Consider the following 19,516-nt stretch of genomic DNA (forward strand, 5'->3'; position numbering starts at 1 on the left):
TTTTGATTTAATTCCGTAATATCATATAAATCGATTACTGATACGATTATCATCCTTATTACTTGTAGCGTGGATTTGGTTCTAGAAAATGGAAATATAATTGGATTATCTACACAATATATTTTTCCCTTTGAAATCTATGCTTGAAAAAAAAATGGAGGATATTTTTTTCCGAAACTCACTGCTATTTTTATTTCATTTAAGGTAAATATACTGCCCGAAAAGACCGGTAACGCTCTACAAGATCAGCACATATAACTCGTGAATCAACATGCAAATCAATGAAATGTAACCAATACCCCTGGTCTGTTCTTAACAATGAATGAAATATTTCATTCAATTTTCTCCCATAAATGATTTTATTTCAAAGTTTGGTTTCTATGGTAAAATAGAACATTAACGTTTCTAATATGGTTCGTATACACTTACTGAGCAAACAGGTGTTTTTTTTTTTTATCAAATCACTTTTATGGCAATGCAAATAAAGTAGTGTCATTTCCTAATCGAAATCGGAAGTTACATTGTTATGCCGTCGTTTATGATCATTTTAAAATAAAAAAACGTATATTTAAAAAAGTGTTTACTTAAAATGGTATTTTTAAAAAGAAGGATTTTAAAAAACGAGAGAATCTTGTGATTTTATAAAATTAAATAAACACATCGTTAGACTTGCTGATTCAATTATGTTTATTTTCATACCGGCATCAATTATTTTTACTTCCGCGACAGTTCGATTCACGCTCGCCGAGAATACGTCGTCGACTGTTTGTACTGTGTCTTTATTAGGTAACTTTATGGCGGTGAGAAAATTTACACAGATGACAAAAAATAAATAAAACGTTGCAAAAATCGTCGTCTATTTATGATGTGCAAATTAATAACATCAAAAAATAAACGTGCGCCAGAATGAACACAGACTTTGGAAAGATAAAAAAAGAGAAAGAGGGCTCTTTGATTTGTTTAATAACGTTGCGGGTCAAACTAGAATTACAATTTACTTTAACTTATCGGCTTATCAGTGAAATTCCATTAGTATATGAGATTTATAAACCGTAAGAAGAAATTGAGGGGAAAATTCTGCCATAAAAAACTTGTTTTTCATTGGGAGCCGTAAATTCACATATTTAGAAAGGAACCTTTAGTGTACAATTCCAAAGGCAGACGATAAAGACTTTCGAAAACGCGACTGTAGATTTCTGTGTAATGGCGGTTTATCATGGCTTGCTTGTAGAAATCAATAAAAACGAGAAATACCACATCGAATACGTATCCTTTTGATCTTAATAACATAATTACATAGAAAAGTTTCCCTTCATATCCCATTAAGGAGAATTGATAAACTTTGAAAAAACGCATAAAAACCAAAATTTACCGATATATAAAATTTCTTTTTTATAGCCTGAAAGGCTAGGCCCCGTTTAAAATTTTTCAAAGTAATATTTCATTTTATTTCACACTCGTTTGCTATACCGCAGTACAGCTTAAGAAAATATTGCACTTATAGGTAGTCGAAATTGTACCTTAGAATAGAGGTATATAAGCTTTGAATTTAAGATTTCTTTTTTTCTCACTGCATTGTCACTGTATTTTGATGTTAAAAGCAAAACTTACAGCTATCATAAAATAGTTAAATGTTTATAGTTGGACAAATTTAAGATTATTCTTGATGTTAAATTGACATAACGTCTTGCACAATCATCTAAAATACGAATTCAGGCAGGCTTTAAGTGTATGACCCGATAGTTTATGCGTTAAAAACAGATTTGCCATGAAATAAGCGCTAAATGGAATTTCTTATATCTGTTCACAAGGATCCTGATAGACAGGTATTTGTAAACATAGGGTCTTGAAATAGCAAACATTGTATTATCTGATGACAAGAAAATGCAAAGCAGCCCGATAATATCTCACGGAGATAAGTGGGGTGAAAGGAGAGAGAGAGAGAGAGAGAGAGAGAGAGAGAGAGAGAGAGAGAGAGAGAGAGAGAGAGAGAGAGAGAGAGAGTTATCTATTTACAAGAACAATGGAAAGATTAGTCAGTGATAGAACACTGTGATTGATAAACCCCCGCTATGAAGTCATTAGCATATTTACCGATACATCATAAATTACATGAGACACCACTGAAACAGGATAAACACGTAGATACTGTGCAGTATGAGTCTTTTGTTTACACATTATGTTTGAATAGAGCTATACAAGAACATTTTCATACATATTTTTTTATTATTTGCATTCGAAGAGAATTTAAGGCGGTTTGGGTTGGGGGCCAAGCATGAACTGAAATATAGTTGAGGATTGGAGTTGAGAATGGGGCATTATATATAATATATATCAATATATAACCTCATTACATGCACGTGAACTTGATGGAACATTAAGATGGGGGTGTCCATCACTTCGGGGACTTTCCTTTTTACCATAAATTACGTAGATATTTTAATAAGATTCCACTGCCCATTCGCTTGCCATCGGAGATTTTCTTAATCTAATGAATGATTAGACTTTCGAAAGCAATAAGTATAAGCAAACACAGACCCGTTCATCAGACAATACCGTGAGGTCTCGTTTGTATGCAAGTGGACATCGCTTTATTGTTCCTGACACGCGTACAACAAGGCGGGTAATCTGTCTCTCTGACAGCTCGGGGTGAGGGTAAAGGCAAGCAATCGTCGAATCCTTTCGAAACATTTTCGCAACTTTCAGACAGTCGAGATTTCGGGAGCATTCAGGCCGAAACTTCCAGGTTTCTTGGAACGTATATCCGCGATAGTAACTTACTATGTGTACATTTGAAACCCTAAGTATACCCTAGGTACATGTACTAAAACATGCATTTACACCCTTCCCTTTTTTTACATGCTACATATGCAGCTAACACAAGTAAAAAATCAAATGATATATGTAAATAGTTTTATCTTTTAAAACGTATCTATTATGATATATTATTGGTTGTAAAATCACACTGTTTAAGTCTTGTCCATGCTTTGTATACAACTGTCAATCAATTACATTGCACTGTCTACGAAGTTCTGAGGGGTCTGATTAAAACAAAAAGACAGAGGGTTCAACACCCCACTCCAACCTAGTAACTGCCGATCAATATCCAACATGCATTCGTGTATCTACTTCACAAACCTTAGATTCTATGGTATGCACATAATTATAAGAAGGAATAGATATAATAGAACTTCGTCGGTATCCCATGTGTTTGGTGTATATCCTTAAAGCTTATTATTTGTATTGGATCTGTCGGCCCGTCGTCCGTGGCAAAGTGTGCACAATGCAAAACGCAACAGGGTTTCTTCAAGAATTAAAGTAACTGCACTAGCAAATCAATTTATGTACGACTGAACTTTTTTGTGGGTGTTCAAGTTTTTTGTACATTTCATAAAATTTAGGTTCGTGTGTTCCCAATGTCTTCTGAAGACGGGAGTTATTATTGAAAATTGCCATCCGTTCAGATTTTAAAGTCACCACGTGCAAAAAAGGGAAAATATCACAACAATACAGCACTGTGACATGGGAACGCGAGGAGGACCGGAGAATTCCTGTTGCCGCCCGTCGTGATTCCTTAATAACAGGCTAAAGGCCGTCATTAATCTGGATTTATAAGAAAGAATAGACGTAAAAGGCAAGCACACAAAGGACCGCTTATATCAACATCAAAAATCACAGGGCCACCTATGACCCTGCCGAAATTCAATTACTCCTGTGTACCTTTACACTTTTCTTTTTCTTTTTGGGGAGGCTAGATCGATTGCTCGCCTTAAAGTTTTACATATATCTTGAAAGGTTGCGCACTTAAGGGGACTTAAGAGAACGTTTCTGGTTGTCGATTGTCAAAAATGTCAATTCTCCATCAAGAACGCATCTATTTCTGAGAGTTCAGACATCTTTGTGCAAAATAAGGGCATGCTTTAAATATATATATATGCACAACTGTACACATGTACATATATACATTCAACAAATATCTTATAAGCTTCTTAAATGTCGTACACAAAATTTTTATTTAGAAAATCTCGTTATCATAATGCATTGCCAAAAAAATCTAATAGTTTCCGGAACATTACTAATTTTTCACCCAGATAGTGGCGATAAAAATACAATCTAATGTAAACAATACAAATGGATAATTAGAGGGATTCCAGACTACAGCGCTGTTTCCCCCGGATATGAGAATATTTCTGGATTCAGAACAAAAAAGGGGAATGCTGACAAAAACGGATTTAACATCAAAGCCACAATTTAGAGCCACTCGAAATCGATTATAAATCAACTATCCGATTCAAGAGGTGCAATTCCACAGATACCGATATTTGATTGCGTTCAAGAGGCAAAGGGCATCGACATACGAGAGGAAAAAAAAAAGAACGTCGCCGAGTTATCATGAAACCATATGAAAAACAATGTGCGCTTACCGGCACGGATACAATTTTTGTTCGTATACATGTATGTAGCAGAAAGGTCTTTATGGTATATTTTTGCTTTTTCACAATAATTTGAGTTTTAATGATAACAGTTCTGAGGCAGTTTTTCTCTTTTTGACAAATGCTTCTTCCATTTGTCATGACGCTACATGTATTGCTTTGAACGTCAATGTATAGACAACTTGTCTATGTACCGTTCAAGGTCCAACAACATGTAATTCGATTGATACAATGGTAGGTTAGTTACAGCGGAGTCATCAACCGATTCTATTTGGGATTTTCCCTTGACTTTTTTTAATTAATTAAGATTTCACACACATTATAATCATGATATCAGTTTAACAGGCACCTACTGTGTTTAATTCAATCCATTCTTTCAAAGATCAGAGCGTTAACGTTCATACATGATATTATAAACGAGACCAATCTCGTAAAATTATTGAACGGAACGAAAAAAAAGAAAGAAGGAATTTAGATAACGCAGAGAAAAACTTCTATGAAGAATTCCTTTCGGAGAAGAGCCAACAATAATTCGCTAAAACACACACCTTCTATAATTGACACTAATTAGCTAACGAATCACGCACGTGCTTGCTAATTTAAACATGTTTTTAAAAAAAATCCTAAAGAGTTTATTTTTTTATCAACATGTCAATGCAAAAATGATTTCTGTAAATCTTCTTTTTAATACAAAATATTGTTCGGTACTTTGACCTAGTTAGCGTTGTGCCTATAAGACACACAGGAATTCTGATAGCTTTAGGGACCCCTGAATATCTTATTCGAATATTTAAACAATCGATCAACGAAAATGACATTTCAATTTCGTTTTTCATTCACTCTTTAATAGGACTTGCTCGGGACTTCAATAATGATATGATGAATCGGTGGAGAATATTGAGAATATGACAGTTTTATCCTATTTTCTTATCTCTTTATTAATTTCGTTGTTTTAGGAACTCTCTCTCTCTCTCTCTCTCTCTCTCTCTCTCTCTCTCTCTCTCTCTCTCTCTGTTAAAAAAACTATGCCTAATGATAAATTAAACAATTTGTTTGCATCACAAACAAATTTTTAGGCCTCACAAATTATTCGCTTTCATTCCAATATGGTTTTTTTTCCCGCTGAAGGCTGTGAATTAAAATCAACTTATTTCTTTTTCCCTAAATCAATGACACCAGCTGTCAATGTAATTTCACTTATGTTTTGAACTCATAACTCATAGCGGTACCTTTAGGTGTTTGATCAATCCTGCAATCTCTCTCTCTCTCTCTCTCTCTCTCTCTCTCTCTCTCTCTCTCTCTCTCTCTCTCAAATTCAAAGTATAATAACGTACCGGAGAATTTATTTCCGACCGTGTCCATAAGAATATCGGCATATTTCGGGGTCAGAATTTCAAATTTCACCTCGGATCCCAGGGATTTTTTAAAGTAATTGATGAAAGCAGACCCCAGGAGGTAATCGTATCCGTTGAATAGTCCCCTGTCATCCGAGTCATATATCAGGCTCACACGCTTCCAATGATGCATCTTCATGACTTCATCCACCAGGAATCGCGCCGCGCTATCGAACCCTGGACCAATACGGGTAAGTGTTTTATATTCCACTTGTCTCTTCTCTTTGAAATCGTGAGAGAAACCCCCGGGAGTCAGTATCGGCGCATTCCAATAGGGGGCGTATCCCCCCACAGGTGAGAGGGTGTAATCCTCCACGGGGCCCAGAAACAGGTTGATCTTGCCTCCCTGCTGATGAATGACGTTAAAGAAGCGCACGGGGCCCACAATGGCGCTCTCCTCAGTGTCAACAACCGTCAAGTTAATCCGATGATTGGGCAGGACGCCTCTCCTCTCCACCTCCTCAATCCCCAGGTTAATGGCCGGCATAATCTTGGTCAGGGAGAACATTCTCCCCCGGGGAAAGGCGGGGGCCATGGCGATCATCCTTAGGGAGGTCCGCACCTCCGCGGCAACGAACACGCCCGCCGTCACTAGCACCCACAGCACGGGGGGCATTGTCTGAGCTCTCAATACACAACTCGTCACACTCGCTACGTTCCTGGTTTAAAGCTTATTTAACCGCCGGCGGGGCTCCATTGACTTTTTTCCTTTACAACACGCGGATAAGTATTGATAAATTTTCAAACAAGGCATGAAATGCCATATTTCTTATAATATGCAAATAGGTGGATAATTCCTTTGTACACAAGTAACCGACGAGGGATAAAACAGTTATCAAACGCAGCAAAGACCTGGATCACACCTCATGGACGCCCGGCGTCTAATAAACACTCCCACTCTCCATAAAAACATATATAAACAACTTAAAACAAATAACGTCGATTATTCTTTTTCCTTGTTTTTTAAACCCCGCGATGTGTTTACTTTTATTAGGATTAACATCCAAGCAAGATGTCCAAGTCATCTGATTTTGCTAGCCCGAGTAAACTTTCACTCACTATATGATAAAAGAAAAGCCTTTTCATAAATCACATATATCCATAAGGCTTTCCCCCCAACGTTAATTATTCGAATTTTTCCTGGTGCAGGGGGTTTTTGATATCGGGGTACTGTAGGTATTTTCATAGATATGATTCACGTTCCCCCTTTTTAAAAAACAAAATCTGATCCTGCCACTTTTTCACAACGGTAATAAATTCCTGCGTGCTCGTTTCAACGAGAGATACACCACAAGATGAAGTTAATTCTAATTTCCATTTCATTAAAATCTCCATTCCTTGAAACAACTTCCCACTAGATGAGATTAATTGATCATCGCGCCTTTTTAATATCGAGAAATCACAACCAACGTATCCCGTATACAGTGTAAATAGGGAGGATGTAAACGTTCAATTAACCCGACTCATCGGTGTTAGCTGAGCACTTTAGCTGGGCGTGAAGCTGGAAGGCGAGAGCAAGGGAGCACACCTGATGTAACGAATTGACACAGACTGCGATAGGGGCTCTAGCAATAATCCATCCATCTCTTTAATGCTCGCGCTATTTAATGGACTTCCATTTTCTGTTGATGTACAGTCGGCACGATAGATTTCTACGCCAGTAAAAAGAATTAATTCCGAGGTTTAACTTTCTTCCCTATCTGACCCGACACAAACGCCTTGTGCTATACATCTAAATACGGAAATATCAGATAGACAAATTGTTACACTCTTAGAACTAATGATGCATAACTCGTAAAGTAAGGAAGAGTTGTACATCGTAAATCACCTGAGAGAGAGAGAGAAAAGTAGGCAAATGATTTTTTTTTTTAAAATACATCCGCTTTGGGGAAACCTAGACACGTTGACCTGTCAGATCTATAAAGAAATTCTGTGGACGCTTCGACACACAAAGTCCTCATAAAAGGAGCAAATAATGCGGTCTTGGATTGAGCAGTTTGACACATCTCTGTTCTGTTTTAAAAAGAAAAGGAGGGCTTGCGATGGCGCTTTTTAAAATTCCTGCAATGTTGAGAATGAGCTTACGTTACGTAAACACCTTCAAGTGTTTAATGGTTTTTTATGTCCTTTGCTTGCCTTGCTTACAGATTGAGATGTACCCCCTATTCGGAATACTCGGCGTATTATTGCCCTGTTAATGTTCCTAAATGGATTTGCTTTGGAGAGAAAATATTTGACAAGATCTCAAAACTGTTCAAGAGCCCACACCACGGGTATATATGTTTTGATGGATAGCCCCAGTATCAATGTCAGAGAGAAGAAAACCAACTCAATATTTGATATCCAAGCAGCACCAAATAACAACTTCAACTGATGGTAGCACAAATATGCCAACTTCAGCACAGGTCTTTGATTGACAGCAGGGTATCAAAACAAACGCCATAATGTGCTCAACGTGAGAATTTGTAGCACAATGAAATATTACTCAAAAGGTGAAATAAAATAATGAAGATAGTGTTTAAAAAGCATCGTTATTTGATTAGAAGAATAAAAACGTCCATTCACATACAGCACTATTGGTGATAGTGCTGTAAGAGCAAATGAGCTGACAGCACACAAACTCTCAGTGACAGCAGAAAAATGACAACTTGCAGCACAGCACAAAAAAATTCTTTTATAGCTCTGTGCATTTACTTAAAAACTTTTTTTTTAAATTGTGAAGAACAGCCATACACACGGCAACTTGTGAATTTTCCAGGCCTTAGCAATGCTTCGTGTTATACCACGTTCCTCAGATTGACAATTTTAAGTTAAATTCACACAGAATAACACCTATTCATTTATAGGGGAAATCTAATAAAAACAGGTCCACTAATGCTTTTCTCAATGGCAATGATAGAATTGATTCTTGAAAGAAATTTAAATAGTTGAATTGCTGTTAAATAAATAATCCAGTAAATAATTCTTTAAATGTTGGTGTTTACTTACAGGTTCTGACAATAAAAGTGGCTTCAATAAAATGGGTTGGTAAAGTCGTTGTTAATTTTATTAAATATAGACAAAGGTTGAAAGAAACTCAATGAGGTTAGCTCCCCTGTTTTTGGCCACTCTGTACATGTATTCTTTTCGGTTTGTTCGATTTGTGTTTAATTGAGGCTTTTAGTTAACAAAAGTTTAAGCATTGCAATAGCATTGGATCCGCGGTTTCTCTTGCACGCAATATGCAGAATCGCTGTAATAATAACATTTTGTCGGGTTAGGGATTTGACGATTATTTTTAAAGAGTTCAAGCTTTTCCATTCATATTGATTTTGTCCTTTCAGTGTTTAATTATAGTTTTGACGCTTTGGTATAATTAGATGACTTTGGACTTGTATATGTTACCGCCATAAAAGCAGCCATACAAAATATCTTGCTATACAATACACCGCATCAATGTTCAAACTGTGTTACTTTACAACCTTTCTAAGTATGTTCAGCAGAGTTAAAGTTCTGAAGTCCTTGTAGACACTCAGTTTAAAGTTTTTTGAAATCGCAGTCTTATTGTTCGAAAAGTTTATAAACAAGACTTCAATTCGAAAACAAGATAATCAAATTTAGATGTATTGAATTAAACAATTCTGTGCTTCCTACCTGTAGAAGTATAGAATGTGGTTGTTTAACAATCTACACAAGGTGATTGATGGTTTAATGCAGTGTTTGACAAAATTTGTGTGATTTGTGCTTCAGTGCAATGTGATTGATGGTTTGTGCTACAAGGTAATGTGATTGGTGGTTTTTGCTACAAGGTAATGTGATTGATGGTTTGTGCTACAAGGTAATGTGATTGGTGGTTTTTGCTACAAGGTAATGTGATTGGTGGTTTGTACATGTGCTACAATGTAATGTCATTGAGGGTTTGTACATGTGCTACAATGAAATGTGATTGAGGGTTTGTACTGCAATGTAATGTGATTGGTGGTTTTTGCTGCAATGTAATGTGATTGATGGTTTGTGCTTCAAGGTAATGTGATTGGTGGTTTTTGCTACAAGGTAATGTGATTGGTGGTTTGTACATGTGCTGCAATGTAATGTCATTGAGGGTTTGTACCTGTGCTGCAATGTAATGTGATTGAGGGTTTGTGCATGTGCTGCAATGTTATGTGATTGAGGGTTTGTACATGTGCTACAATTTAATGTCATTGAGGGTTTGGACATGTGCTGCAATGTAATATCATTGAGGGTTTGTACCTGTGCTGCAATGTAATGTGATTGAGGGTTTATGCATGTGCTGCAATGTTATGTGATTGAGGGTTTGTACACGTGCTACAATGTAATGTCATTGAGGGTTTGTACATGTGCTACAATGTAATGTCACTGAGGGTTTGTACATGTGCTACAATGAAATGTGATTGAGGGTTTGTACTGCAATGTAATTATAATGTGATTGGTGGTTTGTGTTGCAATGTAATGTGATTGGTGGTTTGTGTTGCAATGTAATGTGATCGATAGTTTGTGCTGCAATGCAATGTAATTTGTTGTTTTTGCTGCAACGCAGAGAATCATCAAGATGGTCTATGCTGTAATGAATAGTCCAATCCACGCTTTGCAAAAAAACTTTTTCCTTTGCGGGGTCAACGCAAAGGTTAAAAGGGAAAAACCAACTTTTTCCTTCTTCATGTAACCAAGTATTTGGCCGTCCTGTGATGAAATTTTCGGAATTTAATTTATTCCTTCGATATATGTGTTGCTCCATCTTGGGGGAATCAAAATACAGAACGGAAACTGATTTTTAATGTCAAATGACAAGGTTATAAACAGTGAAACTACAAAGGCTACTGTGTGAAATCTATGGGTTTTTCCCCCAAAGATGGCGGCCAAGGGACATAACTTTTGTAAAGTGTGGATTGGTCGTAACTGATAAGTTTATTTGTGTTACAATTTTGACGGACTACATTATTTTTGCTATATATTGATAGATAAGATCCTCTGTACTGCAGTTTCATGAATGGACTCTATTACCTGCTTTTCTTACAAACATGGACATAAAGTTCACAAATAAAGATTTAGAGCCAACTAAAATCAAAATTGTTTTCGATATGAGCACTCATTACAATTTGAGAGTACCAGATATATTTTTGTAGTAATGTTAATTAAGTATAAATGTCTTCCGTGAAAGAAAGGAAAAAAAACTTGGTCACATAAGATCGATGGATGTGGTACTTATATTACGCGAGACGTCAAAATCGCCGTGGGGGGGAGAGAAATGAAAATGAATTGGAGAATGGAGATTACAAAGAGTATAGCAGACTGAGTGTTTGTTGAACTCACCAGCACAAAACAGGAAAACATTAAACCTGGGACACAGATCAGCTATCGTCTTAAGGTTTCAAACAAATCGTCAAGATTTCAGTGATATGATTTCCAACTACTATACTCTTATTACAAGACTGTGTATTTAATACTTCCCTAATTTCACGCTTTCCTATTCTCAGTCAAACTATGAACAATTCGATAAGGTCCGCTATATTCAAAACACGTAGACAAACTTAAACGTAAAATATAAAATGCAATGTGTAATGAAAACATTAAACCTCTCCCAGCATCACTTACCCCCAAATTTCCCGCCCACATCCTCGACCAGAGTCTTTGTGTAATTCATGGTCTGATGAAGCAGAGACGGTTTTATTTCGTAATGTAGGTCTATAGAGTTCTCGCGTAACTGTACCACAAAAGCGGAGCCCATCAGGTAATCGAATCCCTTAAAAAGGCCCCGGTCATCTTTATCATAGAGAAGGCTAATCTTTCTCCACCCGTATTGCTGCAAGATTTCGTGGTCAATGAAAGCGGTGACGCTATCAAAACTCGGGCCTGTCCGGATCAAGGTCGGGTACTCGCTTTTTCTAAAAACCTTGAAATCGTGGGAAAACCCCCCTGGGGTGACAATGGGGATGTTCCAAAATGGGGCATAACGCCCGACAGGGGAGAGGGCGTAATCGCCCACTGGGCCCAGAAACACGTTTTGGCGCCCTTCCCGGATAATTTTGAAGGCCTCCACCGGAGCTATAATGGCGGACTCCTCAGTGTCCACAAAAGTCACGTTTATATGGGAAAGGATTTCCCGCCTTTTGACCTCTTCAATGCCGCGGTGCACTGCTGGAATAACTTTCGTTAGCGAAAAAAGTCGAGATTTTGGCGATGCTGGCGCCATGACGGTGACAGTGATGGCTGCAGTTGAACAACAAAAAAAGCAGCACAGAGCAACCGCCAAAGTAGTTTTCCAGATGCAACTCATAGCTGGGCTTAAGTCCGCGCAGAGATTTCACCTGACTTGCTACAGTTTAAGGCATTTCCATAATTATTCTGAATTCCAATTTCGATTTTTCTTACAATTCCATATCATCTTATATGGCTCGCGCCGCGTCACTTTGTTGTCACTTTGTTGTTAAGCACTCAGTATATACACAATTTAATTAAAGTCGGCAAAAGCCACGCAAAAAATAAGAGTACTTCTGTGCATACAAATTAGAACAGCTTTTGTGGTAGTCCTCGATTCTCATCAGCAACGAGCATCAGTGATCATAAATTGAGCTAGGAACCGCACAATTTGCTCATTATGACGCCGAGCCTTCCCGAGACCGTGGTCTGTTAATAAGCATGTTTTTCGAAATGTATTCAATGCATTATGTTACAAACTCAATCTGCTTCTTTTCACACAGGCTTAAATGACCGAAGCAACTGTAACGAAAGTGGACTTATAATATCTCTTTATTAGTATATTAGGTTTCTTTTTCTCCACTTCAAGTTGAGGGGTTTTTTTTAATTTCAAATTTGACTACCTGCTGGGTTTCTAATGAGAACCCGTTGCGAATACACCGATGCAATACAATTCGCAAGCGATCATTATATTCCAAGAATCTACAATATATGTCCATCAGTCCACCTAATACATAGCAATCACTGGTAACCCCGGGCCTACTCTCATCACACACGCAGGAAGCGGAAAGAGCTTGTTCCTTTGAACATATTGCGGAGAGTGAAAAAGGTATCCATTAAAGGCCTCAAGAATTTCCACTTGAAAGAGCACCATTTGTAGCGCCCAGGTCGCCTGCTGCTCGCTCGACAAATAGACCTTTTCTGGTTTCCCTGCGCTGAAGAATTCCCTCATTGGATTTTTACCTTAACAACGATATCCAACAAGAAGCCATGGGAACTCTCCCAATCTCTCTTTATTACTTGGCGATCGTTTAATGCGATTCTACCCTAGGTACTGTATCATATTAGGAATAAGGACCAAATTAAGCAATTTTTAAGCCGCGCATAAAGGAGTGTACATGTTTATGTGTGACGTCATAGCTCTGTGTTTGTGATTAACATAGAAGCTTTTACATGTAAAAGGGTCATTAAGCACCCGAATCTGTCAATGAATCAGAAATACTCGGACAAACTGGAACCTGACACACTAAGAAGGCTTATATCATTCGTTAATTCCATCTGTCATTCATTGGTTTCAGTTGTCTTCTCTTAATTAATTTCAGTTACTATTATATTTGTATCAATTGTTGACTGAAATCATAATTTATTTTATTCTTTATTAATCATGTTAACGTTGTTTGTACTTTACTTGCATAGTGGTATTCACTTTTCTTTTCTTTTACTACCCATGCACGCATCCATAACGTTTTTCCATGGGTGGGGGCGGAGGCGGGGGAGTAAAGGGATAATTTTGTTTTCCAGGAGGGTCCAAGGCTTACTGATATTTTACAGAATTTTAATTTCTAATTAAAAAAAAATGAAATGTCCATGCCCCCGACACCCCCCCCCCACCTCCCCCGACACCCCTTCCCTCGATCCACGCATACTGGCAGACTGAACATTTCCCTACGAGAGGTTCTTAATAACAATGTGCCGGGTGAAGTTTTATTAACTAAACAGAGCACCGTAAAGAGTCTTATAAAGATACACGATTGATATTGACATGATTTTAATAATACTTGTTTTGAGCAAAATCTAGTCATTATTTACATGCAGGGGAAGTTGCCATGGTGATTTAGGATCCAATATATGTGAAGTCGTTAAGTTGGTATTTTTTCTTCATTTTTATCATTCGGGAATACAGTATGGAGAAACATCAAAAAGTAGTATGTCTATAAAGACGAAATTGCTTTTGATATTATTAAAGAAATGAACAGCAAGAGTGAAAAGTTCACCGGACTAGCTAGTCACATTAAAAATGCTGTTTATTTTCTAATACGTATTTTCAAAATGTAAATATTTGTTTATTATACTAAATAAGTTTATTTTGGGGGTATGAATTGGCATTGGTTTGGAGAGTTTGTTTTTAAACTGGGGATTTCATTTAAACTAAGTACAGTTACAACAGCGTCTTTTCGAATGATGTATCATACAACTGTATATAAGTGACGTTCAGGAGGATATGTTATGATAAACAATTTGTCCAAACGATCCTTTTTTCAAACTTGATAAATTTATCATATAGTTATATATATAAGATATATATGATATTTAATGGACTGTAAAATTAACTCTTAATCTTTGTTATTGTTGATTAGATTTAATATCAAACCATTTACCCCACCTTTTTTTCCTCGCGTTTCACAAAATTCGCGAAAATATACTTGTAACACTTTTATTTGTATCAAGCATTTTTTTTTTTTAAATTCAAAATCTTTGTTATAGCAAACAATTCTGGATATAATTTCTACGTATTTATTGTATTTATTTCTTTGCCAATAGAATATAATCGCAAAAAACCTAAACTAGATCATCGCGAAAATAACTGGATGCATGCATCTGGTACACTGTACATATAACTTTATAATAATATTAATCTGTCTTTTTTTTTGCAAGGAGGTAAAAAATACCATAAACTTGCCACCGCTACCTACATGTAGCTTTGTTAATCATCTTGGGCTATAAACTACATCGCATTAATTTCATTTATTTAAGACGGCTAGCTGGTCCTCGCCATTTTATAGGCTATAACAATCTCCTGTAAACAAAGAGCTTTCTGTTCATAAGAAAAAAAATGAAATTTTAACCCTAATTTTTTTTTGCATTTTTTCTTTACTAATGAATTGTTTATGGCCAAAAATATTATGTGCACAATCTAAAAGTAGATGTGATGGGTAATTTTTTGACCACCTAGCCTTCTAAAAGGAACAGAAATCATTTCAGTTGCACTGTTCATTTTAGGTTAGAAAATTGAACAATTACCCGTTTCCCCTCCCATCCAAGAAACATGCAACTCATAGAATCTTAATCATAAAGATAAATATTATACTTGCCGATATAAACAGAGGGCATTGATTGAAATAATTAACAAAGCTTAAAAGTCTTGTTTTTTAATTTACGGGAAATTGAGTAGTTGTTGTCTCATTAACTACATTTCCTTGTTAATGAGTATGAACTGCTTATGGCGCCCTCACACGGTACGTTCTCTCTCAAAGCTCTACACACCTGTACGGATTGAATACTTAAACATCAAAGAAGCCGACAGGTTACAAATATATAGGTCAAGTAATAATGCTTCATGATGAAAATTTGCCACTTATTGTTTGAATAAGAAGTCTCTGGATGGAAAAAAAAACTAGCTAGGATTTGCATTGCAAAATTATAATTAAAAAAAAGCTTTCTACCAAGCTTGCATATGGCTTTAGCATAATTTGTAAAAGAAAAAATTGATTTTAGTCAAAATACTTGTTTAAACATCAGTTTGAAAAGTACATTTGATCCGATAAAGTTCAGGTTATTCATTAATTATGTACAAATACAATTAAAAAAAAGATAAAAGTTGTTTCTGTTGCTCCAACAAGCACCGATGTGCGATAGAAATCAACAAGATTTCGACAAATTAAAAGCCGGCGTAGGAACTGGCAACTAAACGCTCCCCGTGTTATTTACACAGATCTATAGATTGATTTTTTTTTACGGTTTTAACTCCAGATGATCGACAACAACATGTAAAAGTCCCCGAAGCCTACCCACAGTGTTACAGTAATCATCAAAACACGTCGCTGATAGCTTTTTTCCCGCCAAATGATTGATGACAGATGACACGTGACTGTCATTTGCATATTATCTACAAATAAATTACCGACTAATGCCGTATCGAAATTAATGAACGATTTGTTCTAATACAAGCACGGCGCGCAATTTGCGTGATTGCTTTGCTGAATATATAAGACTGAGTTTCGAACGTTTAACATTAAAGTCAAGGGTATTAACACACAATGCCCTCTCTCTTATTTTTTTTTTTCATTCCAAAGAAGATTTCAGATAACTGCGACGCTAAAACTCATCAGGTCCCCAATGAAAAAAATTCAATTCTGTTTTTTGTCATCGTCTCATGAAAACTAGTGAAAATCCCTGTCATAAACACCAACTTTTTAGACTCTAATGTTTTTTTCCTATGCGGACATCTTTTGTGATTAATGGCTACAAATCCTAATTTTCCGCACAGACTTTTTACGAGTCTCCTAATGGAATAACAATGAGGAATTTACCTAAAAAAAATTTCTCGTCGAAAAAGGAGAAATAAAACATGCATTATTAACGTTGCCCTAATTTTATTACCCATATCTCAAAACATTGTGGGGGTTTATATCAGCCTCGTTTTGCATAAGTATTCATTTCCTCCCTATTGCGTATATCCGCAATGGAATTATGGGACTTTTACATGCAACCTGCGTTTTGCGCTTTTTACAAGTTGTTATTCCATAAATATGGTCGATCCAAGTCTGGTATCGCATGCGCGGATCCAGAATTTTTTTTAAAGAAGGGGGGGGGGGGGTCGACGGTTAGTTGAGTTTGCCGGGGGGGGGGGGGGGTCTGAGATATATTTTTGGTAACTTTGTAGTGTAAATTTAAAGAAATTTGAATTTTGCATGGGTATCTGGGCCCTCTTTCCTCACCCCCTCCAGATCTGCGCATGTATCGCGTAATAATTAATTTGTACCTTGTTGGATACCTTGTTTTTCTGAAGTATATTTTAAGAAAGGTTAGAAAAATTAAACACAGGGGTCACTCATAATTATGCGTGATAAAGTAAATGATTATCTTAACATATCTTTTTTGGGTTTGTTTTTTTTTTTACAAACGGACGCATTTCCAAGTTATATAAAACACGTACTCCGTACGAGTTCGAACAAATGAAAAGTTCATTTCCTGTACAAGCATTACGTGTCTATTTTTAGAAGCAATGGCTTATAAATAGCCCCAGTATAAGGACATGCTATTTCCGGTCAACTCACTTACCCGAGTACTTTTCTCCGATCCTGTTCCTTAACAAACTATCATAGCTCTCTTTATTTGGGATGTATATATGAAAGTCTTGCTTCGCAATATGCTTGTATCTATCTCTCTGAAAATGGTAGATATACGCACTTGCGGCTAGAAAACAGAACCTGGGAAACACGAACTTCTGTCCATATCCCTGATAAATCAATATGGCACGTGACCAATTTTGTGCTTGTATGATTTTGCCGATAAAATCTGCAGTGGATTCGAACGCGGGACCGATGCGCGTCAGAGTGGCATATTCTTTCCCTCGGTTGGTTTTAAAGTCGTGAGCGAATCCTCCGGGCGAGATTATTGGAACAGCCCAATGCGGGGCGTATCGAGCCACAGGAGCCAGACTATAGTCGTATACTGGGCCCAAAAACAGGTGCGCTTGTTTACGCTCCATTAACTGCATTGCGCGAATAGGCGCCAGTCGCGAACTAAAATTTGTGTCCACGAACTTAACAGATATATTCAGCTTTGGGAGTAAATGACAGCGCCGAACATAGTCAATTCCAATCTCCACCCCTGGACGAATTTTGTTCAAAGAGAACATGCGCTGTGACGGGTTTTGGGGGGCTAGAACAATAATGTTGACAGTATCACATGTCAAAGGGATGATTAAGTCCGAGAAAAACAAGATGTATCTCATAACAGAGTAAAAAAGGAATGCGGAATTCATCTTCATTTCCGGATAACAGAAACCTTTTTAATATAAGGGATTATTCACTTAATTGATTCCATTGATCACAATAACAAGCATGATCACAGAAGCACATCCGGGTAACATATCACACGCTAAATTAACACCGGGTCTCACTTCTCCTAATTAGACAAATACTCAATGAAGTCGATCATCTCGGTGCAAAATTAATTCATACAGACGATTAATTCCCTAATCACTTTGTGTGCACTGTTTGTTCTAGGTTAATATCATTGGAAATGCACTAAAAAACTTAAACGTCTATAAGTAATGCGGTGTTAATAAAGAAAAAAAAGTTGTGTTGACGTCATATAGCGTGTGGACGTGCGGAACAGGAAACGTATGACTTCCTTGCTCCATTGTCTTATCTGAGAGAACAATATGGCCGGGCGTCCGACCGGAAGCCAACAATGGCACGGAATTTTTGTTTTACATGGTTTTTTTTTTAACTCTGTGTTTTTATTATGCTTAATTTTGACGTTATTCTTCAAAAGTCGTGACACTAGAACAAACACGATTGAATTTTCGTTTCGATTTTCCTTTTTTCCAACTTAAATAAAAATTTTTTTTTTATAATCGATGGCCTCAGCAAGGGTAGATAACTCTCGAGTCTCAAACTCTATTTTTTCACATTTGTTTGGGTTGCAGGAGCTTCTCTCATTCTTAGTTTTAATTTCATAATTCTGGTCCAGGGATTAAACGACAGCTAGACCACTAAACCGTAATGCTAGAGGTCTGTCGGTGCTGTTCTTCCGACCGACATCCCCCCCCCCCCCATACATGCATTTTCATTTTTCAATTTTTCTTTACAACACTTTTTAACTCTTATACTCTTACATCTAACAGCTTGATTACTCTAATACACTTACATAACTCTTAAGTTGAGTCAAAAGAACAGGTTACACAAGTATGAAATAATTTTCTTATGATATGTTAAATACGAAATTAAGTTTAAAATATATACTCTTCAATCATGGAATGGCTTACATGGTTAATCACCACATGGTCAATTCATATACATGTAGTTATAAACTACAATAATGTACACTCAATGGACGTAATTATGCTCGTTCGGTCCCGGTTTCACTTGTGGAGTTGTGTAAAACTATAACAATTCTTAATCAACAATAAATATTGCAAGAGTGTTTAATGAGGGAAAGGGCATAAGTTTTGAATCGTCTTGTTGTGCTGTTTTCTAGTTTTGTTAACCCCATATATTTATACTGGAGCCCATTTGGGTTTTTTCTTCGTCATATTTGCAATCTTTAAGTTGTGCTTGCTTTATTTGTTGATCAAAAAACTTAAATAAATGACAATATCTCCAAACTTTTAAACTCCCGGCAAGAAAAACTTTAAATTTTCTTACAAAAACCACAATATTGACCATGCAAAATGTATATGCCTGAAAAATGTTCAATCGTTAATTGATGATGTACAGGTAATTTTTTTCCACTGAAAGACATTTGATTTTGTGAATGACTACATGAAGTATATAATAAAGAAATTATTAGATGCATGTAAGCTTAATAAAAAATTAAACGCATAGTAAAGTTTCACGTATGATTGTCAAACCCTAACAGAGAGGCCTACAAAATATTCACAAATTAAAAATTTATCGATTTATCATAATTATACTGAATCAATGCTTTTTATTTATGAATTTCAGATATTAAATGATTTTTTTCGTCAATTTTTGCCGACCTAAA

At 36.5% G+C, this 19,516-nt stretch overlaps 1 protein-coding gene across 6 annotated transcripts in view; it reads right to left on the reverse strand.

Annotated features, from left to right (window-relative positions):
- LOC105338096 (atrial natriuretic peptide receptor 1) overlaps nucleotides 1-19,516 on the reverse strand; it is a 168,100-nt gene that overhangs the window by 63,496 nt on the left and 85,088 nt on the right. Inside the window, exon 1 of one of the 6 annotated variants that reach the window (XM_066068292.1) lies at nucleotides 17,084-17,939. The exons of 3 other annotated variants lie outside the window; for them this stretch is intronic. In XM_066068292.1, coding sequence (XP_065924364.1) covers nucleotides 17,084-17,795 — 712 coding nt within the window. In that variant the 5' untranslated portion in view covers nucleotides 17,796-17,939. Of the gene's footprint in view, nucleotides 1-5,767; nucleotides 6,855-11,419; nucleotides 12,033-17,083; nucleotides 17,940-19,516 lie in introns of those variants that run through there. 2 more of the 6 variants (XM_066068299.1, XM_020071208.3) reach the window with 2 other exon arrangements.

The sequence above is a fragment of the Magallana gigas genome, chromosome 1 (genome assembly GCF_963853765.1).
Source record: "Magallana gigas chromosome 1, xbMagGiga1.1, whole genome shotgun sequence".
NCBI lineage: Eukaryota > Metazoa > Mollusca > Bivalvia > Ostreida > Ostreidae > Magallana > Magallana gigas.